The sequence below is a fragment of the Eutrema salsugineum genome, unplaced genomic scaffold, assembly GCF_000478725.1.
Source record: "Eutrema salsugineum unplaced genomic scaffold, Eutsalg1_0 scaffold_10, whole genome shotgun sequence".
Taxonomy (NCBI): Eukaryota; Viridiplantae; Streptophyta; class Magnoliopsida; order Brassicales; family Brassicaceae; genus Eutrema; species Eutrema salsugineum.
The window spans coordinates 10959760-10987136 of NW_006256908.1; the positions used below are offsets into that span (position 1 = coordinate 10959760).

Genomic DNA, 27377 nt, shown 5'->3' on the forward strand with positions numbered 1-27377 from the left:
AGGAAAAAAATCTAGCTAGCAATGCTGGACCAAACAAAATAAACTAATCAATCAATCAAACAAACAAACCAATCAAATCAAACCGGAAAATGGCAACCACCGCAAACTAGTGATCAAACCAAAAACACAAAATGTGCTTCTGCCTAAAACTATGCAGCAAACACTGTATCAGTAGAGAATTCCAAGCTAAACTTGCCACATTCTTCTTCTTCTTCTTCTTTTTTTTTTGCTTTTTAACCACGGACAAGCACACAACAGTCCAGATCTCCGAGCTTAGGATAAACAATTCAGAAGATTTAATAGAAAAACCGTTACTCCTTTCATTAGCTCAATCGTCTGGCCCAACCAGAGTGACCTGCACGATTAAAAATTGGTTGCTCACACCATAGAGTGACTGTATTTTCAAAAAAGACAAGGCTTAACAAGAAGAGAAGAGAGTAAAAAAATATCGGAATTTTCTCACTGGTTTAGTTTTACTCACGTTGCAATCATATGCGTATTTCCGGGAGAGAACTATGGCTGCATTACGTTCTTGTTCTGACTCGAAAGTTAGTAAGAAAGTTAGACCCTTTCTTGGTTGCCAGAACAATGCCTTTGCAGGAACATTAGCATTGCCTCTCACTCCACATAGCTGAAATGTTATCAAACCATTTAAAACTTGTAAGAAAGAAACTTAAACCAAAAAAAAAAAAGAGCCAGAGAGTGAATACAATAACAAGTCACAGGCTATCGATTACCTGCATGGAGGTTGAATATATATCTCTGGCCTTAGTGATCCACCCTCGGGATAGCTTTATCCTCGTCTTTCCAACAGTAAAGACGTGAGATCGTGAAGCATGGTCTTGCCCATTCATTTGTGATATAATCACCTATGAGAAATATCAATATGTCTACTTATATTGAAGCAAGAAATAAGAACTGTATGCAAAAAAAAACTCTTCTTCACGTAAAAAGGGAAATAGTAAACATACGGTGAATTCACTGTTAGATTTGCGCAGGAGTGATTCAACGCGTGACTGCAAGCCTGAAGCTGTAGAAATTGTGATTCCATTAGCCATTTGTTTTTATCATTTTCTACTAGAAACTGTATGAGAATTTTGCAGAAGTACTCGAATATATCAAACTATTTCCTGTAATACCAACCAGTATTAATTGGACCATCGGTTGTAACAGTGAATTTCTGGCCATTAGAAAGAATGTCTGCTTGTATTACTCGACTGACATCAAATGGTTCTGGAGCATAAACCGATCCGTTGGCACCTGAGAGTGAAAAAATGTGAACTGCTTAGCTAAAAGCTCACGCCCAATAAGTTATTACAATGGACCATCATAACTCTTGTCAAAGTTGATAACTTTAAGAACATCATAAGATTTTCCATATATGTAAATGAATCTTCAATATTCTCCGAAGTCCTATGTATAAAACCAAATGGTCAAGGAAAGAGAGAATGCCAAATACCAGATATAGCTTCTCTGCGACTAGACTCAGACGCTGCACGGTACCACTGAATTGAACATGTGGAAATATCTGAAGCACTATCTGAGGAGGCACGTATTCTTAGGCATGATCCAAGACTTTGAGCACCATCAAGAACATAAGGACAGGACTTGGACCCCTCGGCTCTCTTGATTATTGCTATCTATAAGGACGTTTGCAACTTTTAGAGAAAAGACAGTTTGCTGATAAAAAAATAGCAAGAAGTGAGTAACACACAAAATATACCTCTCTTTGAAGCTTAACGGAATATGCAGACTTCTCTTGTATTTGACTCTTTATATCATGGAGCTCGTGTTGCATACCCATCACCTAAATTATAGAGCATTCAGTTTATATAACTTTAAATGTATCCCATCAAAATCTTGAAGTAATATCTGAACATTGGGATTCTATTGTCAGAAAGATGAAAATCAAAGAGATAGCTCATAATAGACATTTATTTACAGCACAGAAATGAAGTTGGACCTTGGTTGGCTGATGCATCCGTCTGATTCGTCTAGCCTCCTGAACTTCCTCAACCAACATCTCTACATTCTGTGAAATAAAACTTTGATTCAGAATCATAGTTTTTTAATGTAAAAACAAAACATATGAAAAGGAAGACTGAAGTAAAAATTGATACATACCGGTCCCTGAGATCGAGAAGCTTTAGAACAAAGCTCCTGTTCTTCAAACGCCCCTCCTAGTTTCATCACAAGAGCCCGTGCACTCTCGATTTCAGCACATGCAAACGACTTTTCCTGGTTTACTAACTTCTTCGCATCTTCTGAAGCCTGAGAAACGATGAATCAGCCTCAATTAAACTGTTAAAAGAAGTAACCAAGCTAGAAGAGAATTGAGCCTACATAGTGTACAAAAAAATGTATTAAGTATGCAAAGAAAAAAGGTCAGCGCAGTGGACAGACCTGCTTGAGAAAGCTTGCCAATTTCTTCACTTCAAACTTTTCTTGAATCAGTTCACCTTCATTTTGAGTTAACTTAACGGCTAGAGCCTCAACCTACAGGACAAACAATAACAAACTGCATAATTTTATCTACACCCTTCACAGTTGATTCAAGTCACCGTAAAGGCGTAACCATATAGTTTCAGAATGATCGCGGAGAAGAAGAAATGAACATGGTAGCATAATATTATCCACTCTCCACAAATGGAAGCAAGTGTTTTAAAAGCATTTCACAAGTGTTTACACGCTGCAAGAAAAGACTATTGCATTTTACGAGTAAAAAAAGTAAAAGCTAACCATGGAAATAACTTTTTCCACCGCTTCCCTGTTACGCCCATCCATTCGGCTTCTCATGGATTCTAAAGCATCCCTAAGTTTCTTTAGCATAACATGCCCGTCCAATGAAGTCACCTCATTTAACTTTGCCTAAATATTCCACCAAAAAAAAAATACAATGTTATTGGGTTGTAACTAGATCATTCAACTAAAAAAAACAGACACATAATAACAGCAAGTAAAATAGAGTGTTGTTATGGTGGAACCTCGTCAACTAGTTTAACAGCTGCAGCTAAATTCTTGTCGAATTTGCAAGCGAGGTCACGAACTGAAAGCCTCTTGTGCTGATCTGACAAATCTCCGGTTTCTTTATCCACGACATCTTTCACAGAAGGAGCTTTTTCATCTTCTTCAGGTTCATCAACAATCTGATCATCAGGTCCTAACTTGTATGATGGAAAATGATTAGAAGCAAAGCTCACATCTGCTGAAATTGGTTCAACCACTGCTACACACACTCTCTGTTCTTCCATTTCAGGACATACTTTACTCATTGTCACGATCTTATCTGCTAACCATAAGAAAAGAAAAAATAAGACTTGTCTTCATATAATGATCAATCCGAAGATGCAATTACTGTAAAATCCAGCAAATGAAGTGAAGATAATTACATAAATGAAACTTGCACTAATCTTAAACAATATGGTAGCTTAATTTCAGATAGGATTTAGATTTTACTTCATCAAAATAAGGATCAACGAATTAGAAAAGGATGCATGAACCCTGACACACAAAAAAAAATTAATGATGAAAAAATTATTTGTGATACCAAAACCTGAAACTTTTCATATCCATAAACCTAGGAAATATATAAAACATAATAGATAACAGATGCATAAACTTTCTAATTCATGCAACCCAGAAATCAGCAATGAAACATGATACAACAAAATTCGTGAGAATGCAAGAAGAATCGATTCTACCACATTGACAAAAAAAACTTCTTAGAGTTTATTTAGGCAACCCAGAAACAGAGATTTCTCAAGAAGAGAAGAAAGAAGAGAAAGGGTCTCTTAGAGGTCTTTGTAGTTAAAAGTTTTTTTGGTCTTTCTTTCTTTTCTCTCTTCTGCAGAAGCGTGAAGATAGAAGAAATGCTGAAAATGGTAAGTAAAGAGAGAAAAAGGAGACACCTTTGGTCTTCTGATTCCTCAGTCTCTCTTCCCAAAAACAACTCGCTTGACTGAACATCATTTCTTCCTCTCTTTCTATATTTTTTCTCTTTCTTTATTTTTTCTCTTTCTTTCACGCCATCATCGTTAAAGAATGCAAAAAAAAATAATAAGAAAACGTTTTATAATTCGACACACTCTGGTCCGCCTCTTGTTTGTTGGAAAGCGACGACGCGCTCTCGCTTCTCGTCTGAAACCCACGCGCCGTCGGGTCTCCGTGTGTGCATCGCTGTTGTGTGTCCCACTCTGCTTCTCCTGGGCTAATTGGACCTCTTTTCTTAACTTCTTTGTTTTATGGATGTAATGTAATTATGGCTCTTTAACGACCATTTATTCTCTCTTTTTTTTTTAATTTATTTCAAAAAAATAATATTATTTTCGGTGTTTTCTCTAATAAGCTCAAGCCTTTTTTTTTTTGTTAAAGAATATGACATTTCTCTTTCAAGTATACTTTTTAAAACAATTATATAGAATTTTCTCTTGTGGAGATCATGTCCCTTTTTCTCAGTTTTTTTATTAGAGTAAATCTTTGATCCCATCACTTTGATGTCTTAAAATAATATGTATAGTTTAATAGCCACCAATTTAGATAGCCGTTAAAAACAAAGCCACTCATTTACTTTTTAATATATATATATATATATATGAGTGCATATACATAAAAGAAATGTATCTGTTGATGACAAATTAGAAAATAAATACGCAATCTCAATTCAGAAATCTTGATTTATTTACCAAATGATTTACCACGTCTGATGTTTTCAGTGACATTTGAGTATGGTTGGTAAACATAGACAAAAAATGATAAAGCTATGTACAGTACTTGTTGCTTAGCGACCAAAGATAGAATTATTTTTTGGATTGAAAGAAGCACAATTATTGGTAAAGGAATTGGATTTTATAGAACATGCATGTATTTATTCTATAATCAATCCTACATTTCTTATCCATGGAATCTAACTTGGTAGGTTCAGAAAAAAAAAGTGACTTTAAATAATTGTTTTATGAAAAAAAAACGATCCTTTATGTTGATTAAATGGATAGTTGCAACTTACCAAACTTTTTTTCAAATCTTTATAATAAACATCAATGTATTGTGCAAGCATGTGTGATAAAGATGAGGGGTCGAATAGTTGACTTGAACGGTTATATTATGAAGATTCAAAATTACAATGAAAGTGAGTTGTTTACTTGCTTTTGACACCGTAACTCAAATATGAAGTGATTGTTTTTTTCTTTCTTTCTTTCGGTTCAACAATTTTGTAGTGACAAACTACGTATAGCTGTAAAGTTTAAAGTAAAAAAAGAGACATATTCATGCACTATACATAGGCTCCACAAAGCTAGAAGTACAAGAAATCTCTAGATTTCAATAATGGCAGATGACAAGAAATTGAACAAGTTCACAAAAGACGTAAAACTTTGGATACATATAATAAAGCACACAACGGTGAAAATATGGCGGCTTGGCTTACAGCAAATGGTGGAATCTTTGTCTTGAAACGCCAACGGTTTAGTTGAAAGGTCAAAACACAACTGTGATATTTTCACCAAACAGAGAAACTATCAATCAATGAGGGTGAACGTGAAGAGGACTTCTACTTCTCCACCCAAAGTCGTTGTCCGATACAGTTTTACATTAACCGTTCTCATTACCTGTTTTTATTTATTTATTATATGTCATAGTTCAATATATAACTCAAATAAATATAATGTTTATGAATCAGTCCAATCCAGAAACAAACGGAGCAACATGAGCTGTGTTTTTTAATTTTTTCCTTTTCACTTCTAGTTAAGCCATTTTACATCCTAAAACAATGGCTCTTAATTTCTTGTCCCTCCATAGAAATTCCCTTTTAAATATGAAATATGTTTCATTCTACAAACTCTAAAAGAAGCAAGAAAAAAAAGCAAAGGAATAAGAACTCATATAATCTAAAGAATCCTACTGAGTTATGGAGAAAGAAATTTAACGTATATACAATGCATTTTTTTGTCGTTAACGTAAAATGCAATTTTTTCAATCTTTGTGGTTGCTTGTTTCTTTTTTTGTTGGTATCAGTCACATATTGCGAAGTATGAGTAGTCAAATTTATTTCACGACTAGAGTTTGTCGAGCAAATAGTAGTTTTTTTTTTTTTGTCAAATAACTTTTCGGACGTTTCCGCTATCATGGCTCTTCCGCTCTTCGTCTTGGTTTTTGTTTAACACATAAAGTTGAAAACAACTCATTTTCTTTAAGAGTGGACAAAACAATTGGGATCCGAAGAAGAGAACTAACGGACTTCGTTAGTTCATAATATACGACATTTGTGCATGGTTGATAAGTGAATTCTTTTATGTGATTTCTTTTTGCTTTATAGTTAAACAAAAATATTTGAACTCAGACCATATTAATTAGAGATATGAAATTTTGGCGTGGAATCTATGACCTATATGAACATAATTCATGAAAGAAATATAAGTTTTTTTGTATAGTGGTATTTTTTTGTGTGTGTTAATGATTGGTTTATATTCTAAAGAAAAATTTTGGTTACAAAGAGAAATTATGGTTTACAGTTAAAAGAAAAATGATTGAGCATAAGACAAAAGTATATCAGTTAAAAAGAGGAAAATCAGAGCTTGGGAGACCCTAATTAAAATGGAAGGGGAAAATGATAGTTTCTGAGAAAGGAACCGACATTAAATGCGGTAGTTGCATAAGAGAAAACACAGTTTCATAGTTCCCTAATCCAAAATATTTCAAAGATTCATAAAAGTAATGTAATATGTAATCAATGTAAAAAAGAATGGTTGTTGGGCTAATTCATATAGACAGGTCTCAAATCAACAATTTGACCTTGTTTTCACATTTACTATATCTCGGTCCATCTATAAAAGCCCAATTGACAATGCATAAAAATAAAATGGCAAAAAGTCTACTAGACTACTAATACTAGCCTCAGGTGTAACGAGTTCGAATCCTCTCCCCTGTAAGATTAAAAATTGATTTGAGCCACGCAGACAAAAAATAATAATGTTGTTGCGAAAAACTCAATATCAGTCGATAAGTAAACACGTGGCATATTGCGAGTTCGCAGAGTTAATTAGACTGTAAATGAAGAGATTCTTCTAGAGTCGTTCCTCTACGTCTTCTTCCCCAAATCCTGTCGTTAGGGTTTCTCCCTTTGTCTTTCAGATTCTCCTCCTCCACCTTCGAATCCATAATTCGAGATGACGAGGTATTCTTCTGATCGCGCTCGGCGTTTAACCAAGTATCCGTTTCTCGCATCTGTAGATTTTGTTTTCCTAATATAGATATTTTTTTCCTCGTTGTGTTTGGATCACTGGATTGAAATTTCCATTTTTGGCCTCCTGATTTGCTTGCAGCTATGCGTCACGCGACTTAGATTTACTCTGGGGTATTTGGCTCTGCTTCATTATTTTGTTTTTAGATTGGTTGAGTTCACCTCTCCTTTTGCAGTTTTGCTTCTCGTCTTTAACTTGATAGTTATGTGCTTTTGAAAGTCGTTTTTTTATCCGTTCTGACATAGGAGTTGCTTTTCGCATTGCCATTTGATTCACTCTCTCACTCGATAATAAGCGTTTAGTTAAGAATTGTATAAGGTGGTTACGCAAATTACGACAAGGCTTAAAATTGTATGTAAAGTCTTTCTTTTTTTTGTAGAGCCTAACCGTTAATGATTAAGTGATATGCTTTATATAACTGATCTTCAACTTATACTCACTTTTGCAGGCTTATAACTGAGACCTGTCAATTAAGCCAAAAATTCTTCTAAGTGATTCAAGCCGAAGACTTTATTTGTTGTGGTCTTGTTTGAGTACAGAGTAAAACATCAGGGAGAAGCTGAGGATGTCTAGCGGTCGAAACACCCACTGGTGTCATAGATGCCAGCGTGCTGTCCGGCTTCACGGCCAAGAGCCTGTATGCTCTTATTGTGGAGGAGGATTCGTTGAAGAACTTGATATGGCTCAAGTTAGCCCATTTGATATGTTAAGAGCTCAGAGGGAGGTTGTAGAACGTGATCCGACTTTTGATCTCATGGATGCTTTCTCAGCCTTGGTGAGGAACCGTTTAAGTGAAAGGAGCCGCGACCGAGAAATCAGAGGAAGAGCCATCAGTTCGGGTCCTGAAAACTTTCCTGGCCTGGCTCCTTTGTTGATCTTTGGTGGTCAGGTCCCTTATAGACTATCTGGAGACACTGCAGTCGAAGCTCTCTTCAATGGTGGCTCGCCTGGAATTGGCATCACACGTGGTAACACCGGCGATTACTTCTTTGGCCCTGGTCTTGAAGAGTTATTCGAGCAGCTTTCAGCCGGCACTACTCGCCGTGGCCCACCACCTGCACCAAGATCATCAATAGATGCATTGCCAACCATCAAGATCGCGCAGAGGCATCTGAGGTCGTCGGACTCAAACTGTCCTGTGTGCAAAGACGAGTTCGAATTGGGAGCAGAAGCGAAGCAGATGCCGTGTAACCACATCTATCATTCTGACTGCATCGTCCCGTGGCTGGTTCAGCACAACTCATGCCCAGTCTGTCGCCAAGAGCTACCTTCAACTAGAGGATCTTCAAGCAGTCAAAACAGAACCACCACCAGAAACTACAGTAGTAGTAGTATCAGTAGCAACAATCGTGAGAGCAGCAGTGAAAGAAGGAATCCTTTCTCGTCCTTCTGGCCATTTCGTTCGTCCGGTTCAAGCTCAAGCTCCACTCAAAACCGTGGAGGATCAAGAAACTCGGATACAACCGATGAGAATCATAACTACCATCATCAGCAACAGCAACAATCACATATGGGTTACAGTGGCTGGCCTTTTGATTACTAACGAAAAGTGAGCTAAAGTCAACTTTGGTCTCACTATTATGCTTGTGCTTCTCCTTGTGTCTTTGTGCTTCCCTCTCTCTATCTCGCTCTTTTATCAACAACATAAATAAATGGATAATTGTAGTTGTTACTGTAGATTTTCTCTGTCTTTGTAAAACACTTGATCGTTTTCTACGTGCTTTGTTATATATGGTTTAATTCAAGAGAATTAGTGCACTGGGTTTTGGATTTGATTATTAAAGCCTTTTTCTTTCTTTAACTCGAAATTCAATACACATGTTATACAATAAAAGTGAAAATGGCTGGACACGAATGCGGCTCTCGCGCGAGCTGCTATCTCGTGACCTTCTTACGTCTTCGTTACTAATAAAAAAAGTGAAAAAAATATTAAAGAGAGGAGATTCGTGTTGGAAAATTGACGGTGCAGAGCGATTGAAAGAAAATAAAAAATATCTTCCAGAAAAAGCCATTGTTGATTGCGGGTATGCAAAAGTGATGATGAATATACGAACGACGTTGAGAATCTTTTAGTTGCCATATATAGTAAACAATTCTTCTGCTTCACTCTCCAAGACGGCACTGGCCACTCCACTCGTCTCCAGATTTACAGTTTGTACAAGCAAAGGTGATCATCGATTTCCAGTTTATTACTTCACTCTTCTCTCTTCCCTGGTATTCGATTTACTCCATTGGCTTGCGTATTGGTGGTTTGTTGATCTTTCACTTTTCATTCTGTGGTTCTTGGGTTGTGTGCTTACTTTCCGTCTGATAAAGTGATAAGTAAGCAAAAATCCTGTGATTGTGATCTGGATTTTGCTAAAGTTTTGATTTTTGTTCGTGTTTATTTCTTCTTGTTTAGTGAATGATGAATCTAGGATCGCTTTCTCTGAGCACCAACAAGTCGAGTAAGCCAATGGTTAATCTTAGCTTCTCGATACCGTATTTCACTCACTGGGGACAGAGCTTGTTGGTCTGTGGCTCGGCTCCTGGACTTGGTTCCGGGAATGTGAAAAAGGGTTTGCTGCTGAAGCCGTCTCAGCAAGAGGATCAGCTCATTTGGAGTGGTTGTGTCTCTGTACCACCTGGGTTTAGCTGTGACTACTGTTACTATGTTGTGGATGACTTGAAAAATGTGCTAAGGTCTGAGTTTGGGATGAAGCGGAAACTCCTCGTTCCTGAGACATTTACTGGTGGAGAGTCTGTACAGCTTCGTGATCTCTGGCAGGTTTGGGTTTTTTATGTCCTCCAAGTGAATTATACAATGAACTGAGATTGCAGGGTTGTGATTGCTACAGTAGAAAACAATTGAAAATACATTTCGTTTGCTGTTTATCTCTTATAATGGCTAGCATTAGCAGTGAACCGTGATTGTCTCTTGTTCCTTGTAATTTTCCCTTGAGAAATTCTGTTCCTTTATAATTTCAGAGTGCGGATCAATCTCTCCCATTTAGAAGCGCCTTTAAAGATGTTATCTTCCGCAACACTAGGGAAGTGGAAATAGAAAGACCTCTCGGGGTATTTGAGAATAAGTCGGATCAAGATGGTAATCATTGTTTATTTGAACCTGTCACACCATTGTCTCTGAGATTCTCTAGTTTGTGATTGATCTCTTGGCTAACTTTTAGTGTACTTATGACTTTACCATGTAAACAGATTCAGTTGTTGTCCAATTCAAAATCTGTTGTTCAGACGTTAGAGAGGGAACATCGGTAAGCTTTTCCCTATGATCTTTGGGCGTCTTTACTCTCATGTTTGAGTCTGATGCGATGTTGTGACCAACATTTTTTAAACTTGATTATGACATGTACAGGTATATGTTCTAGGCACCCCGGCGAAGTTGGGGAAATGGAAAGTTGAAAATGGATTTAGACTCAACTATGTTGGTGATTCCATGTGGGAAGCAGATTGCTTGATCCCTAAAGCTGACTTTCCTATCAAATATCCTTTCTTTGCTTTTTACATACTAATTTGCTGCAACTATGATCTCAAAATTCACTTCTCAAATGTTTTCTGCGTGCTGGGTTTCTTGACTGTTATTTTCACATATAGATATTGTAAAGTTCAGAAGGACAGTAACATCGGTTTTGAATCTGGTGGGAATCGGGAGCTTACTCTTCACTCCAGCGGTAGTAAACAGGAATACATTGTCATGTCAGATGGCTTGTTTCGAGTAAGTAATAGAGACAAGCAATGAACTAGCTCCTGATTGACAGGAATACTATTGTCTTAAAATTATGTAAATTTACATGTAGGACATGCCATGGAGGGGTGCTGGTGTTGCAGTTCCCATGTTCTCTGTCAGGTCAGAAGATGATGTTGGTGTGGGAGAGTTTCTCGATCTGAAGTTGCTTGTTGACTGGGCTGTAGATTCCGGGTTGCATCTAGTACAACTTTTACCAGTAAATGACACATCTGTGCATAAGATGTGGTGGGACTCGTATCCCTACAGGTATGAGGACTACATGTATGTTAGTTTTGCAAGAGTTCAATAAGGGGTTGCTGCTACCACTCACTTAATGGAGGAGAACAAATATTCCAGAAAATTTGTTCTTATTCTCTATTGGACTACTGAATTCATGAATATTTCAATTTTTTTGCATAACTTGCGTTCCATATACATGGTTGATTGTAAGTGACTGAGCCTGAGGCTCTGGTGAATATCAATTTTCTACTTGGTATTTCTATATTAACTCATAAAACTTTCTGATTCATCCTGATTGTTTCTTTGCTCTTTTGGATTTTTTCTTTGTCTCTTGCAGCTCGTTATCTGTGTTTGCGTTGCATCCATTATATCTTAGAGTACAAGCTCTTTCTGAACGTTTGCCAGAAAGTATCAAGGTAATTTTGTACACTTTGTGTCCTGGAAGAACCAGTCTCCTAAGAAATAAATTAGCTTACCTATTTCGGTTTTCTTCAGGAAGAAATTCAGAAGGCAAAGAAGCAACTGGACAATAAGGTAAAATCAGTCCTTAGACGTTTCTAACTGTAACAGCCATATATTTTTGAATTTAATAGCACCAGAGATATAGGATATGGTTTTTTCCAAAGTTTATTGTCTGTGTCAGTATGATGTGTTTGAAAGTCTATAAGTAAATGGTTCATACGTTAATTTGTCACTAATCTCATAAAGATTGTTATGCGTAGGATGTTGATTATGAGGCTACCATGGAAACTAAGCTTTCAATTGCCAAGAAGATCTATGACCTAGAGAAAGACCAGACGTTGAACTCAAGCTCTTTCCAGAAATTCTTCTCTGAGAACGAGGTTTTCTTCATAGAACTTCTTCCTCCAAAGGCTCACTTCAGCTTTCCATTTGCCTGACTGAGTTTTGTTTTCCTGGAAAGGGCTGGTTGAAACCATATGCAGCTTTCTGCTTTCTCCGTGACTTTTTTGAGACTTCTGATCATAGTCAGTGGGGGACCTTTTCTGACTACACAGAAAACAAGGTATTCTATGCTTAAATCTTGTTGGAATTTAGTCACCGAATCAGTCCAAGCTCTCAAAATGTAATTCAGCTGGATAGTTTTAGTAACTTGCTCACATCTCCAAATAACATATGCCGCAGCTTGAAAAATTGGCATCCAAAGACAGCTTGCACTATAACACTATATGCTTCCATTATTACATCCAGTACCATTTACATGTACAAGTGAGTATTTTCTGATTCGTATTTCATCTAATTATGTTCCAACTTTGTGAGTGAAGCCGGTTATTGGTTATATTTCATTTAAAAGTATGTGCTGGTTTTGGCTTTTCAAAAGTTGTCAGAAGCATCAGAATATGCAAGAAAGAGAGGAGTCGTGCTGAAAGGAGATCTACCTATTGGCGTTGACAGAAACAGTGTCGACACGTGGGTTAACAAGAATCTGTTTCGCATGAATACGGCAACTGGAGCACCTCCAGACTATTTTGACAAAAATGGTCAGAACTGGGGATTTCCTACTTATAACTGGGAGGAAATGTCGAAAGACAACTATGCTTGGTGGCGTGCTCGCTTAACACAGGTTGGCATTAATGTCTTTGCCAACGACGGCCCTTGCAATATCTGAGGGCTGACCACATTGCATTCTTGCTTTGCAGATGGGAAAATATTTCACAGCGTATAGGATAGATCATATATTAGGATTCTTCCGAATCTGGGAGCTTCCAGCTCATGCTGTGACTGGTTTAGTGGGGAAGTTCCGTCCATCTATTCCGTTAAGTCAGGTAAACAAGCTACATGCTTACAGTTTAAAACAAGTTGGCTTTAAAGTTACTTTTCAAAAGCTTATGGCTGCAGATAAACTATACTTAAAGCTGAGGAGAAATGACCGAACTGCTTCTCATGCAGGAAGAGTTGGAAAAGGAGGGAATATGGGATTTTGACCGATTAAGCAAGCCATATGTCCAGAGGAAGTTTCTTGAGGTTAGTTTTCCATCAAATTTGTTATGATCTGCTTTGATCACAGTTTAGTAAGATTGAAATTGTGAGTTTTCAAGGCACAAACATTACCTTTTTGTTGATTTATGTCATTGTTCTGTTCATTCAGGAGAAATTTGGAGATTTTTGGCCATTCATCGCGTCAAATTTTCTTAGTGAAACTCAGAAGGATTTGTATGAGGTCAGTCAAATTCCCCATCTAGGGATCTTTTTCCTTTGGGAAACCACACTATCAATTCCATAACACTTTAGCATTGTGCTGCGTTTTGATCACCTGTGAGGCAGAACATTGCTTTTGGTTCCATATGTTTTACCAAGGTTTAGGATTGATTTGGTTCTAGTTTCTTGGCTTTAGAAGAGCTTCATGGGTGATGCATGAAGTCTTAGATTCTGAATCAGTTCTTGCTTTTTTCTGTCAACAATTTTGTGCCTAATTTTTCCTCAGTGGATACACTAATTTTTCTTAATTTATTTATATACTTTAGTTCAAGGAGGACTGCAACACAGAGAAAAAGATTGCAGCGAAGCTGAAGTCATTAGCTGAGAAGTCTTTGTTGCTAGAAAACGAGGACAAAGTTCGTCGTGACGTCTTTGACATTTTGAGGGTAACCGTCATGCATCACAAGAGCTTCTAGATTTCTTCTCCTTGTTAACCACAAAATGAGTCTCTCCTCTTTATGTCTTTCTCGAGTCCCTGTTCTCAAATATTAATTTTGTCGACTTTTTGTCTTTAGAATGTTGTTCTGATCAAAGATCCAGAGGATGCAAGAAAATTCTATCCTCGCTTTAATCTTGAGGATACTTCAAGTTTCCAGGATTTGGATGATCACAGGTACTTTCAAAACCTTTTTCTAATCACGGTAGGAAACTTCCTAACACACGCTCCTTTGATCTTATATCACTCATGAATATTTACACAGATCCTTTTATCTTTGTTTTCTTTTTCTTTTTAATCTTCTTCAATATGTGAAATTCTGATTAGACTCTTCTGATACAGCAAAAATGTTCTGAAGAGACTATACTATGACTACTATTTCCAACGTCAAGAGGATCTATGGAGGAAAAATGCTTTGAAAACCTTGCCTGCTCTGTTAAATTCATCTAATATGCTGGCGTGTGGGGAGGATCTCGGTCTTATTCCATCTTGTGTACATCCTGTATGTTTGCTCTGTTTTCCTTGCTCTAACTTCTCTCTACAACTTGTGTAGAAGCATACATATTATGTGTTAAGGGATGCTCATATTTAAAGTAATTCAGGTTATGCAAGAACTGGCTTTGGTTGGCCTTCGCATACAACGCATGCCCAGTGAGTCTGATGTGGAGTTTGGGATTCCGTCTAACTATGACTATATGACGGTTAGATTTTCCTTTATCATAAGTCTCTCTTTCTCTCTTATAGTATCCTTCCATTCATTTCCCGAGGAACTTGTAATCGGTAAGCGATTCACCGCATTACTCAAAACCACATTCTTCGTATATCAGGTCTGTGCTCCTTCATGCCACGACTGCTCCACACTGCGAGCTTGGTGGGAAGAGGACGAAGAGAGAAGACAAAGGTACTTCAAGGAAGTGATTGCTGTAGATGAAATCCCTCCGAGTCAGTGTGTTCCAGAGATAACTCATTTCATTCTGAGACAACATGTTGAAGCTCCATCAATGTGGGCTATTTTCCCTCTCCAGGTACTCATCACCACAGGACATCTGATTTGTCATTATTCTTAGGACTTTTTTATCAGGCTCAAGAAGAATATGTGGTGTTTGTTTTTTTTGGTCCTGTGGAACAATTAGGATATGTTGGCTCTGAAAGAAGAGTACACTACTCGTCCTGCAACAGAAGAGACAATCAATGACCCGACAAACCCAAAACATTACTGGAGATACCGTAAGTACTAACACACAGACGCTCGGAACAATTACAGTTTTAACATAATTGAGACGCGAACTGTTTTTTTTTGTGTGAACATAGGCGTACACGTAACGCTGGACGCGCTTATGAAAGACACAGACCTGAAATCAACTATCAAGAACCTTGTTTCGAGCAGTGGAAGATCTTTTCCTGTTTCTGCTGCTGGTGAAGACGCTAACAACAAGAAGCAATGAGGAGTTATAGCCAATGGTTCAATCAAGTCAAACCCATGAAGCAAAAGTCTTTTGTTTTCCCATCGGTCACCCAAACTATGTTGCTTATTAGTATCAACCTATTATCACTCAAAATTGTACAAGCTCTAAAACTCTGTATTTGTTGTTCCTGTCCAAAAACCAAAATAAAATCCTTAGTTTCCGGTGTAAACGACGCAACTTAGACAAGAACGTAGCTTTTAAGATTTTTTTTTTTTTTTTTTTGTAATAATTTTAGTAAAACTCTTGTTTTTTTTTTTCCCTCCTCCGTAAAACGCGGGAAATCCTGAGACGTTAAGAAAGAAGAGACATTTATAGCATATACACAAATAAATTTAGATGCAAAGGGTTGAAGAAAGAGAAAAAGAAAAAAGGAAAAAAAGAAAGAAAAAGAGGAAGAAGTATCGTTCGAAAAGAGGGGAGTCTCAGGAAAAAAACTAAAGGAAGATTTTTTCCGGTGACGGTGTCGGTTTCTCTGACGCTCCCCCCTGTTTTTCAATCTTTCTCCGTCTCTCCCTGAATGCCTTCATCTGTATTCAGGGTTCGTTTTCTTCGATAGATTCTTCTTCAAGCAACCATTCTCCTCTTTGTCGATTCTTAGGGCTTTTTTTTCTTTCTCTTTTTTTGCAGAAAATTGCGGCGATTCATGGTTGGAGGAGCGAATACTTAAAAGGGCACAATGGATTCAAGCGAAGCAAAGGACACACCATCTTGTGACTGTATATAAATAACGTCGATTTGTGTAGGTTTTAAAAAATCGATTTTTTTGTTCTTTACTTGTGTAAATATATAAAGAATAGGGAGTGCCAAAATTTTGGCATGAATTGCTTGGCAACGACCATAATCATCACCTGCAAGCCCTCATTGATCTCGGATATGGCCGTGGCTATTGATCCATTCAGCGACCAGTTCCCTTACTTCAACCGATCCTCACAAAGATGCAGACTCCAATCATTAACCAACCTTGACTTCAACTTCCTTGAATCTAACCTCGCGCAATCTCTTAATCGAACGTCTCAAGATGACAACATCCATCGAAGCGTCTCTTCTCCTTGCTTCTCCATAGCTGCGTCTGCTAATATGGAGGAAGATCTTAAAGCAACCGCCGCTCCACGGATTGAGATTCTTGGTGGCCAGAGAGTTCCCACGGTTCGTGCCCTTGTGGCTGAGGTGACCATGGCTATGGTATCTGGAGCTCAGCCTCTGCTTTTACCAAGTGGCTTGGGAGGTGCTTATCTCTTGCAAACCGGAAAGGGTCATAACATTGCTGTGGCTAAACCGGTTGATGAAGAGCCTTTAGCCTTCAACAATCCCAAAAAGTCTGGAAGTTTGATGCTTGGGCAACCGGGAATGAAGCATTCTATTCCTGTTGGTGAAACCGGTATCAGAGAGTTAGCTGCTTACCTTCTGGATTACCAAGGCTTCTCTGGTGTTCCACCAACAGCTTTGGTTAGCATCTCGCATGTCCCGTTCCACGTCAGGGACGCATTCTCATTCTCCTCCATGCCCTATAAGGTTGCTTCCTTGCAGCGTTTTGTGTGTCATGATTTTGATGCGGGGGAATTGGGTCCAGGAAGCTTCACGGTTGCTTCGGTTCATAGGATTGGAATACTTGACGTGAGAGTCTTGAACCTTGACAGGCACGCGGGGAATATGCTAGTGAAGAGATGTGACCAAGACAAGGTTTGTAATCGAGTTGGGACCGCTGAGCTTGTGCCTATAGATCATGGTCTTTGCCTCCCTGAATGCCTAGATGATCCTTACTTCGAATGGCTAAACTGGCCTCAATCTTTGGTTCCATTCAACGACACTGAGCTGCAGTATATATCTAATCTGGACCCTTTCAAAGACGCAGAACTTCTGAGAAATGAACTACACTCTTTGCCTGAATCTGCCATACGGGTCCTCATCGTCTGCACGGTTTTCTTGAAACAAGCAGCAGCTGCAGGGCTCTGTCTTGCAGATATAGGTGAGAAGATGACTCGGGATTTCTCAAGAGGTGAAGATAGTTTCAGTCTGTTGGAGACCCTCTGCACCAAAGCGAAAGCAACTGTAGTTGGCAAAACTTACGAAGGCGGTGACTATAGTTACCAAGGAAATGAAGAGAATGCGGAGCCAGTGGGTGGAATGTTCAAGTTTGACGGTGGAGATACCCCATGTGAAACGGAGATTTCAGAGGTCTTTCATGTATCTAAACCACCTTTGGCTCCAAAAGGGCCACGTGCAAACTCCATACCTGGCAATGTCTCTGCTTCGATGTTGTCCTTACGAAACCAGCGGATTACTCATCATGAAAAACCTACTGTGAATGCGAAAGAAAATAAGCGAGGAGGCACCATGAGGAGTAGGAGCAGGAGCCCACCGATGTGTGTGAAGAATGCTGAATCAGAAGGTGTTTCTTTCGGGGACATGACAACAGTTGAATGGGATATGTTCCTGCAGAGCTTCCAGACACTTTTGCAAGATGCACTGAGCAAAGGGTCAACGCCAATATTAGGAAAACAATAAAAAAAAAAAAAAAAAGAAGACAGGAAGACGACAACCAAAGAGATGAAATCTCAGAAGGTTGTACTTTCAGGTGTTTATATAGAGGTACAAGTGTGCATTACTGCCAAGATGACCATAGTGCAGGCTTTAGGCTAACTATTAATACCTTAGAAAGCATGGATTATGAGACGAGCAGACTAAGCCGTCCATTCCAATATACTTCTTATTTTTCTTCTTTCTCATCCCCTATTGTATCACATTATTCTGATTTCTGAAACATTAAGTACCATAAATTTCTATAAAAACGAATGATCAATTGTAATGTAACTGATGTAATCAGGAATATATGTACTCAAGTTAAGTTTCCTTGTATTCCTCTCAAGAAAGAATTACACTTTGTACTGGTTATTCTCAAGTGCGAGACTCACTTGTTCACAAGAAACGCAGTGGAATAATATATATGTAAAAGAAGTTGCAACTTGAATAATACTGTGTAAGAATTGGCTACTAGTAGATCCTTTCAGCTGTAGACACAAGCCGCAGGAAGACTACAATGACTGTAATGTTATCGCCACTACCACGTTCTGCAGCCTCGGTTGCTAATCTCTTGGAACACATTGAAGGTTCTTTTACAGTATCCCTGATTATACCAATAACTTCCTCGTCGTTCACCACATCCCAGAGCCCGTCGCTCGCCATTACCTAACGAAGTCAACCTATTACTTCTCTCAACTGCCGAATAAACAGCCAATATTTCATAAAATCAAATTTACCAGGAACTCATCGTCAGCTGATAGAATGGTCTCACTAATCTCTGGTTCTGCGGTTACAGCTGGCTTCAGGTCATCATCTCCTATCGATCGGGTAACCTGTTACAAGGAAGGATATACTGAATTTCCAACGATAGACTAACTTCATGTTCCTTTAATGTCTGCTATTTTGGTGAGTCCAATATTATTTCGAGCGAACCTGAAGACCAGCAGGAGAAACTCTCCATGTGTCAACCAGCCATTCAATACGCCCACCTTCTCTAATCACACGATTCCTTTCCTCAATACAGGTTGCAAGATGTGCCTGATTTCATATGCCAGAGCTGAGTTACAGGGAAGCGGAAAGCGGGCCATAAATAAGATATTAAATTAGCACACTTCAATAAGGATAGTCCCATCTCACCTTACTTAGAGCAAAAGAGTGGCCGGCACGGCATAAAATTGCCCTGGAGTCACCAACATTCGCAACGAAAAGCTTATTGTCCACTAGGAGAGAGGCTATAGCAGTACAACCAGGATGCAAGTCTTTCTGACTCACCCTTTTTGATTGACGGTGGGAATCAAGTTCATGTCTGAAAGCTAAATCCGTCCTAATAAATGCTTGTGACAGTGCCTCGCCAGTGCTAAAATCAGACATAGGAATGAGTTTTCCAAACAAACCATGTTAAAGAATAGGAAACGCTTGAGCTAAGCATTAACCTTGTGGAAGATAAGCTTTGAATTAATCCTGGCAAAACTTGAGCAGAAAATTCAGCAGCCGCAGCACCTGCATGTCATGAAGGGTGCTATTATATACCCTACTTGATGAATAACTAATGGGTTTTGAGTAAAAGGAGAAGGGCCACATGTAAAAAAGTTGGATTTGGATGCTTCCTGGGTTAAAATTGGCAGTTGCTATACCTCTATGGCCATCGAAGATAGCAAATAAGTGGATGTTTTCCTCATTACACATGTGGGGCATGAGGAAGTGTGTATCTTCCATAGATTCTCTTCTTCCACATGTTGCAAAAGACCCACAAGAAACTCTAGGGACATATCTTGAAGAGTCATCTGTTGAACTCGACCACATTTTCAGACCAGGAACAGTAGAAAGAAACAACTTCTTTGATAAACACTGCCCTTGACTGGACCAATTTATGTCGTCCCTGTATTCTCCTGTAATTTTAATGGCCTCCCCATCTTTATCACTCCTGGAAATAGAATTTGTCTGACCTTGCTGTTTTTCTCTCTCTTGTTCCCAAAGTGATTCTAGTTCCAAAACCACATTGTCCAAAGAAGGCCGCTTAGAAGGATCAGCTCCCCAACACTTTTGTATCAGAGATAGCAAACTCTTTGGAACGTGAAATCCAGTTTCAGCAAGAGCGGGTCGCAGACCAGAAGAAACAATGGCAGCTGTAAGTTGCTGCTCTGTGTAATTCATCTCTAAAACAGTGTGAGCCTGCCATGCAGATATGCACACGGTATAATATGTGTCACGAATGAGAAGAACAGGAATGCGTTTATATGTACATTCTAGATGTAATTGACTACAATGTCCGTAAAATCATATGTATTTATCCCAGAAATCATAAAAATTGTGCTCGCGAACAGTCATATGAATGCAATACAGGAGCATGACGATAAAGATATGATATCAACTATAAAGACTTGTCATGGACAGGGTCATGTCAGAATGCGAAATGAGGAAAGATTTTCTAACCTGAGCTTCTGCACGAAGATCAGTATATGGAACGACTCCAGTTAAAAGCTCACTGCAATATAAAACATGAAACAATGCTTCATAAGCAAAGATCTTTTAAGAAGAAAGCAAAACTCATACCACAAACAAATATAAATATCTGAAGGAGAAATGAATTATACGAGGATAAAAACTTTTCAATTTCTAGTCAAGATAATTCTTACTTGATCAAGATCCCAAAGCTATAAATATCTGATTTCTCAGTGAACATCTCTTTCCTTAGTATCTCAGGAGCCATGTAAATAAGTGTTCCGACCATATTTTTTTTGTAGAAACCACCAGTTGGCTTTCCAGACGATCTCCAGTTGTGCAGATTAACTTCTCGCAAGTCCTTCTTGTATTCTGCTAACCCAAAGTCAGCAAGATATGGGGAGAGCTTCTCGTCAAGCTGCATCAATACTCAAGCTTCGATAAAGATTTCGTAAAGAAACAGAAGTAGCTAGTCTATAGAGAATCTAGATGATGAGAGAAGAGCATTACAAGAACATTAGCTGGTTTCACATCCCTATGAACAATTCCATTGTTGTGAAGATTTTGCAATGCCTTTGCTGAAACATTGAAACACACAGATAAGTATCCATGGGAAAAACCCATCACAAGAAATCGATAGAGTGAGACACAATGGTACAAAAAGATTAATCCTTGAGACAAGAAGATAAGTCGTACCCAACTGAAGCGTGATCATCAACACTTGATCGATACTCGGAGACCACTCCTCGACGTGTAACTTCTCAGCTAAGGTCCCAGACTCGTACAGCTCAAAGAAAAACATGTAATTTGGAGGCTTTGCGTGTGCTGCCAGTAGCTTAGCCAAACCCGGATGATCGAGATTGCTTCACCAATCCCAAAAAAAATCAAAGTAAGAAAATCAACATTACGAAAACGTGTTCAAGTAAGAATTTTTTTTTTCAAAATGGAACGAGAGAGATATAGAGACCATAAGAGCTGCAAATGCCTGTGGAACTTGTCGAGGTCATCGGAAGTAGACAAGACTGGCTTCTTCGCCGCTACTCTCCGACCGTCGAGAATCGCTTCGTAAACCACACTCTCTGATCCTGAAAATAAAATGCCCACAAAAATCGAATTCAAAACCGAACGCAGATGGAGAGAGAGAGAGGGAGAGAAGAAGCAGTACCTCTAGCGATTGGGGAGCGAAGAGTGAACGAAGAAGGAGAGAGATGAAGAGGAATCGATTCACTGGTGCAACATCCTCTAATGCAGGTGTTTGGCTCCACAATTTCCATCACCATTTATCCAAGCCGGAAGAACGAAGCAAAGAGGAGCGATCGAGTGGTGACGACGACAAATTCCTCTCAGTTTCGCAGCTCAATCAGAGTCGGAGAATGCATACCGTTTTCACGTGTTTCAACCACACACATCTTGCCGTTTTTCGGTTTTCTTATCTCTTTGACTTTTCAGTTTCATAAAGAAGGAAAAGCTCACCCGCTCAGATGAAGACACGTGTTATTTTTCCTCGACTTGTCACTTTCCTTGCTTAAACGCCAAGCAAGGTGAAGAGACCGACGAGGCCAAAACTTGCGAATCTGAAATGCAAAGATCCAAAAGTCTCTATTAAAGATGGAATCAAAACCCTTCGGTTCTATTGAATTCTTTATCATTACTCTTCTCCTCTGTGGAGCAATTCAATTAGCGATTTGCAGATCGGAAGAGATAAGCACGATGAAGCTAGGAGGCGTTCATGATCTCCGAGGAAACCAGAACAGTGGAGAGATCGAGAGTCTTGCTCGATTTGCCATTCAAGAGCATAACAACCGACAGGTTTTTGATTCCTCTGTTTTCTGGTTATGAATAGGTGTTAAGAATCTTTGTCTGATTAGTCTTGTTTTTTGTTTTTTCCGGGTAAGTGCAGAACAAGGTTCTTGAGTTCAAGAAGATTGTAAAGGCAAGAGAGCAGGTTGTTGCAGGAACGATGTACCACTTAACTCTAGAAGCAAACGAAGGTGGGCAGGCTAAGAATTTCGAAGCCAAAGTGTGGGTGAAGCCATGGATGAATTTCAAGCAGCTTCAGGAGTTTAAAGAATCCTCTACTTGAAATTCACTAGTTCAAAGGTAATCCAAATCCAAAATGTTTCTTTTAAATTCTGTAAGAATAATACGTCTGAGATAGCTTGGTTTCAGACCCAGTGTGTGTAATGTATTGTTTATAGACAAAACCTGAATTTAATGTAGTAATCAAGAAACTTGTTCTGTTTCTTGCAATATACTTATACGTATAGTCTTTCTGCCCATTTCTAATGTTCCCATACAAAACGCCGATTACAAGATTGTAAACTCAATTGACACGACTAATCTCAACAGAAGTTTTCGATTATAAACCACAAAGAAACATGGCTACAAAACAACAACAAGAGCATCAGCAAAAGGTAGATCAGAGAGAGATTTACATATCGAAAGGCACGCGTTTACACAGATCCGAAGGCAACCGAGGCGTGGCAACGGCGTGAACAGGGGTGCGCATGTAAGTAACAAGTCCAGGGTTTTCAGACATGTCAATCTCCTCCGGTTTAATCCCTTGAGGAGGTGTCCAAACGAAATGGTGAAGCAAATGACTCATCATCGAAGTCACCAAATTGATACCAAGTTGTGCACCGGGACAAACCCGTCTTCCTGCTCCAAACGGAAGCAGCCTAAAATCATGACCTTTCATGTCAACATCTTCTTCCAAGAACCTCTCTGGTCTAAACTCCAATGGGTTTTTCCACACGGCCGGGTCTCTAGCCACCGCCCAAACGTTTACATGAACGTTTGATCCTTTGGGAATGTCGTAGCCTCCGATCTTGACGTCTGCGTTGGATCGGTGAGGAAGCATTAGAGGCGTAGGAGGGTGCAGCCTGAATGATTCTTTCACCACGCATTGGAGGTATGGTAAGCGTGAGAAATCTTGCTCGGTTAAGACCCGGTCAAGTCCAACCACACGGTCGAATTCTTCCTGCACCTTTTGTTGCACTCTTGGACTCTTTATCATTTCCGCCATGGCCCATTCAGCTGTTATCGCTGACGTGTCCATCCCCGCCGTGATCATATCCTGCACACATCATTCACCAAACGTGAGAAACAAGAAATCTACAGAATTCAAAGGGTTCAAAGAAACAAGAAAACAAGAAACGCACCCATAGAAGACCAATGATAGTATCCTCGCTAAGATCATACTTATCCTTCAACGTAAGCAACGCATCCACGAAATGCTGTTTTGCTCCGCTAGAGTTTTGACGAGCCAAAGTGTGCTCCTCCATGATAGCTCGCGTGAGGAGGTCACGACGAGCACCATGCTTCGCAAACGCTTTCTCATCGGCCGGAAACATCCACCGGAGCCAGGGGATGTGTTCAGCTATCGAAAGTGAAGCACCTAGCTTCAGACCGTTGGATACTATGGCCTTGAACTCAAGCCCTTGCTCGTCTATCACACCTTCCGCGTTCATAAAACGCTTCCCAAACGCTAGCCGCGTTATGTTGTTGAACGCAACTTCTCCTAAGTACTTCCTCAGTTGTAAGCCTTTCGTTCTGTTTTCTGAGGACGGATCATTATTGATATTTAATTACTATACCATAAATAGATATATTTCTATAAATCAGATTCATAAATTAAAGCCAACATATGTACAGTATATAAATTCGACGTTGATAACAACAAAGAGTACATAAACATAAATCAATTTGATCCTTTCCGAAATCTATAACGCTAAAGAGTAAAGGCAACGCGTGGCTTACGTCACTTTGTTGTAGTTTAAAAAGGACAAATCTTGGCATAAATTTTGTACTTTCCAAAGACCAAAAAACTTACGATTTCGAGTAAATTTTTTTTTCCTCTTTCCTCTTTTGTATAATTCGAATTTTCCTTTGTCAGAGCATTTCCACACAAATCGTATCTAAAAATTCTCTTTTTATTCTTACCTCTTTGAAAGATCATTTTTGTGGCTAAAACTAAAACTTCTTTAACGGCAGATTTTTATTTTCCAAAAAAAAAAATACATCTAAATAAAAACGACGACATACCAGGAAGGTTACAGTCGTTGAAGACGGATTCGACCATGGCAGTGACCTCATCTTCACGGATAGGTCTGAGAGACTCGAGCCGTTTAGGTGTGAAGAGCTCAAGCGTGCAAACTTTTCTCACCTTCACGTAGTGAGGCCCATAATCGGCCCATATTAGATCCTGACCGTTGCGGCTAAATGCTTCCGTCGATCTGTTCCGGTGACGGTCGGCGAGTTTCTGGTCGTGCTCTTTCAAGACTTCTTTTGCTAGCTCGGCGTTAGAGACGACGACGTTTAGAATCGAACCGATCCAGACCGATATGATTGGTCCATATGACTGTGCCCACTCGTAGTAGCATCTGAACCGGACCGGTTTTATGTCGTAGAGGTTACCGACGATTGGCTTGGGTCGTGGGCCCGGTGGGAGCTTGAATCTCAGCCGTTGGATTAGGTTGTAGGATACAACGGCGGCGATTGCTGCCGCCGCTATAAGAAACCACGACATGGGATTTTCAGGTCAGTGATGAAATCGACTAATATTATAAAAAAAGGAAAAAAAATAAAGAAAGAAAGTGTAAATCGAATTCACTTCTAGAATTCTAGATAGATGTGGTCGAGACTTTGATTTATATTAGGGAGGGGGTTGGTGAACCAATTTATTTCGTTTGTTTTAAAATAATAAATTGGGAATATTAAATTGTTTCTAGCAAACAATTTATCTTTTATGTAAAACAGGAAAATAGATTTAAATTGTAAAGTTCACGGCACATATAAAAAGTGGATAATGTCGATTATTTGATGATGTTAGGGGAAAGTTGGCGGAGAAAAAAAAACAGAGGTGGACAAAAATCTTGATATACAGTTTAACATTTTTATTTAAATGGTTAGTCTACTTGATTATCAATACTTACATGTGAGTTTTTGACTGTTTATACTATTGAGGAAAAATTTTAGAGAAAAAATTTCACTGGTTATTTATCAGTTGAGGTGAAATTCAATAACATGAGCTGGATTTTTGTTTTCAGCAGCTATTCATAATTATTGGTGAAACAGTGTCGAGGAATTTTTTTTTTTTTGAAAATATGTTAAATTATATTTTTAAGAAAACTGTTGTCGATGTATAAATATTACACTAACAATTTTCACATTTTGTCAACGGTTGAATTAAATAGCTTATGAGAAGTAGTATTATTGTCAACACATGTTTTTAGTTGAATGTTAAGCATTACTGCATTAGTCGTGTTTCAAGTTTCAACACATGTTAGCCAGGTGTTAATAAGGAATCACACGTGAACAACAAAACTTAGGCCTGAACTTTAATTCCTCTCTCTACGAAACGGATAAAAAAAAGGAAACCAATTAAACTCTGTAAACATATTTTTTTATGAAAATAGAATAATACTAATCAGTTTCTTTCTCCCTCCGTTTCACAAAGAGTGTCGTTCTGACAATTTTTTGTTTCAAAAATAATGTAGTTTTAGAATTCCAATGTAAATTTTGATATAAAATACTATTTTTAACCTTAAAAATAAACAGAAAACTAGTTATAAATATAATTCCAATAGTCATTTTTTACAAATTAATAAGGGTATAAGAGACCTTTTATCTTATTTTTTAATTTGTGTGAAGAATGTCAGAACGACACTTTTTGTGAAACGGAGAGAATATCGATCTTCTTCCAAAATAGAAAAGTCTAATCACTCACTAAACTAATATATATTGTTTCTTCTGCTACCATCATTAAAATTCTTTAGAAACTCAAACCATGTTGTCTATTCCAAAATTTAAAACATTCCTTTCATTGGTGGTCCAATGGTTATAAAACATTTATTTTAGTACTCCGTAATGAATGTGATTATTAATCATCTCTCTGCCCATAAAAAATTATGATAAGACCGTGATCACAAGCGTTTTGATAGCGAGTGGGGAAGCGTATGAAGGTTTAGTTTGGGGTTGGTGTGAGGGACACGTCAGCTTTATTGGCAATCACATGAAGTTTAAAAGAAGGGTTGGTGCAATCCGATCCGACCAGACATAGCTGCATGGGATGGATGATTCTTTAGACTCACTCATTACAAACCTAGAATTTTCAAAATAAAAAAATTCTGACTTTTTACTTCAGCTTTACTTTAAATACAATAAATCAGTTTTATCCCTAGAAAATTAAGTTCGAATTAAAAACAAATTTAGTTTGATATCTCAAAGTCGAATGCCTATATGAGATCATAAAATGTTCAAGAATCAATCAGTTGTTTAAGAAAGAATTTACATTATTGCAAAACCAAAAAAAAAGTAGTGTGGGAGAGTCGGTGTTGTAGGTTGGGCTTAGTGGGACCAGACGAGTAGGTGGGTGTGTTTGGTGAGACGTAAACTTTATTTAGTTTTGTGAATTTTTTTTCTTTACGAGTTTTGTGATTTTTTTCTTTACGAGTTTTGTGATTTTTTTTGTTAAATATATTCATTGTAGTTGAGTTCAATGATTCAGTCAATATTTAGTCCAGTAAGACGTAGGTGCTGTTATCTAACACGTATTAGAGGCTATAATATTGTGTTAGTCCCTACTTTTATTTTTGGGTTAAATTTAAATACCTAGCCAAACTTCTCCCAGTTTAATTATTTTTCAACGGAAATGTATTTGTTGAACATGATACATGCAGTTTTTTATTTTTCTTTAGTGAACTATTAAAGAGATCTGAATTTTAACTGTGACACAATATCGAATCATTGGATTATATGCCACGCTCATGTTTCATCAAATATAATTTACGTTTTTATGCAATTATATATATATATATGTATATATATATATATATAATATATTAGCTGTTCAATAGTTAAGATATATATTAACTTAAGATGCTGCGAAGTGGTTCATTTCAAAGGTTTGTAACGAACGATGTGACAAATATGATAAGTTATGTTTTTTGATTTTAGGTTGTTTGCTACCAAAGTTTACTAATTGAATTTTAACTTATATTGCATGATCTATTTGTCAATTATCTAGATTCATTGACATCATTGTTGAAAGTATTAGTCTGCGTCTTCGCTATAAATATCTTTGTTAGTTACTCTGA

The 27377-nt window shown here is 38.2% G+C and overlaps 7 protein-coding genes across 15 annotated transcripts; 4 read left to right on the forward strand and 3 right to left on the reverse strand.

The window, feature by feature from the left end:
• Positions 1–229: 229 nt before the first annotated feature.
• LOC18027568 (stomatal closure-related actin-binding protein 2) lies at positions 230–4196 on the reverse strand. Of its 6 annotated transcripts, none has more exons than XM_006411287.2 (13): positions 3909–4196; positions 2985–3286; positions 2740–2868; positions 2404–2496; positions 2125–2271; positions 1964–2032; positions 1724–1807; positions 1460–1640; positions 1144–1260; positions 972–1030; positions 738–869; positions 482–631; positions 230–355 (listed from the first exon to the last, which is right to left on the reverse strand). In XM_006411287.2, the coding sequence occupies exons 1-13, from the start codon at positions 3967–3969 to the stop codon at positions 329–331; spliced, it is 1551 nt and encodes a 516-aa protein (XP_006411350.1). In that variant the 5' UTR covers positions 3970–4196; the 3' UTR covers positions 230–328. The 6 variants fall into 6 exon arrangements, with proteins under 6 accessions (XP_006411350.1, XP_024016711.1, XP_024016713.1 ...); XM_024160943.1 differs by having other exon boundaries at positions 2985–3289; positions 3909–4011; XM_024160945.1 differs by lacking the exon at positions 3909–4196 and adding an exon at positions 3702–3840 and having other exon boundaries at positions 2985–3289.
• A 2740-nt stretch (positions 4197–6936) lies between these two features.
• On the forward strand, positions 6937–8993 carry LOC18027569 (probable E3 ubiquitin-protein ligase RHC1A). The gene is made up of 2 exons (XM_006411288.2): positions 6937–7168; positions 7684–8993. Exon 2 carries the CDS (start codon positions 7801–7803, stop codon positions 8776–8778), a length of 978 nt encoding a protein of 325 aa, XP_006411351.1. The 5' UTR covers positions 6937–7168; positions 7684–7800; the 3' UTR covers positions 8779–8993.
• Positions 8994–9173: 180 nt separating this feature from the next.
• LOC18027570 (4-alpha-glucanotransferase DPE2) lies at positions 9174–15487 on the forward strand. 4 transcript variants are annotated; one of them, XM_006411289.2, is made up of 23 exons: positions 9174–9402; positions 9637–10002; positions 10203–10320; positions 10431–10486; positions 10588–10715; positions 10821–10947; positions 11030–11226; positions 11537–11615; positions 11695–11733; positions 11922–12041; positions 12122–12223; positions 12343–12426; positions 12539–12781; positions 12858–12983; positions 13108–13182; positions 13307–13378; positions 13683–13802; positions 13932–14029; positions 14195–14354; positions 14455–14553; positions 14680–14877; positions 14986–15079; positions 15164–15487. In XM_006411289.2, exons 2-23 carry the CDS (start codon positions 9640–9642, stop codon positions 15295–15297), a joined length of 2832 nt encoding a protein of 943 aa, XP_006411352.1. In that variant the 5' UTR covers positions 9174–9402; positions 9637–9639; the 3' UTR covers positions 15298–15487. The 4 variants fall into 4 exon arrangements, with proteins under 4 accessions (XP_006411352.1, XP_024016764.1, XP_024016763.1 ...); XM_024160996.1 differs by having other exon boundaries at positions 10588–10947; XM_024160995.1 differs by having other exon boundaries at positions 14455–14877.
• Positions 15488–15691: 204 nt separating this feature from the next.
• Positions 15692–17872, forward strand: LOC18027571 (phosphatidylinositol 4-kinase gamma 1). Its single transcript, XM_006411291.2, has 2 exons — positions 15692–15856; positions 15946–17872. The coding sequence occupies exon 2, from the start codon at positions 16135–16137 to the stop codon at positions 17821–17823; it is 1689 nt and encodes a 562-aa protein (XP_006411354.1). The 5' UTR covers positions 15692–15856; positions 15946–16134; the 3' UTR covers positions 17824–17872.
• Positions 17873–18151: 279 nt separating this feature from the next.
• LOC18027626 (protein kinase and PP2C-like domain-containing protein) lies at positions 18152–21751 on the reverse strand. Its single transcript, XM_006411290.2, has 12 exons — positions 21446–21751; positions 21248–21365; positions 20977–21143; positions 20791–20858; positions 20475–20698; positions 20272–20323; positions 19473–20010; positions 19272–19338; positions 18976–19195; positions 18772–18876; positions 18576–18671; positions 18152–18504 (listed from the first exon to the last, which is right to left on the reverse strand). The coding sequence occupies exons 1-12, from the start codon at positions 21558–21560 to the stop codon at positions 18310–18312; spliced, it is 1965 nt and encodes a 654-aa protein (XP_006411353.1). The 5' UTR covers positions 21561–21751; the 3' UTR covers positions 18152–18309.
• Positions 21752–21788: 37 nt separating this feature from the next.
• On the forward strand, positions 21789–22546 carry LOC18027625 (cysteine proteinase inhibitor 3). The gene is made up of 2 exons (XM_006411292.2): positions 21789–22089; positions 22181–22546. Exons 1-2 carry the CDS (start codon positions 21889–21891, stop codon positions 22361–22363), a joined length of 384 nt encoding a protein of 127 aa, XP_006411355.1. The 5' UTR covers positions 21789–21888; the 3' UTR covers positions 22364–22546.
• On the reverse strand, positions 22491–24945 carry LOC18027627 (cytochrome P450 98A3). Its single transcript, XM_006411293.2, has 3 exons — positions 24325–24945; positions 23442–23839; positions 22491–23356 (listed from the first exon to the last, which is right to left on the reverse strand). Exons 1-3 carry the CDS (start codon positions 24806–24808, stop codon positions 22712–22714), a joined length of 1527 nt encoding a protein of 508 aa, XP_006411356.1. The 5' UTR covers positions 24809–24945; the 3' UTR covers positions 22491–22711.
• Positions 24946–27377: the final 2432 nt, after the last annotated feature.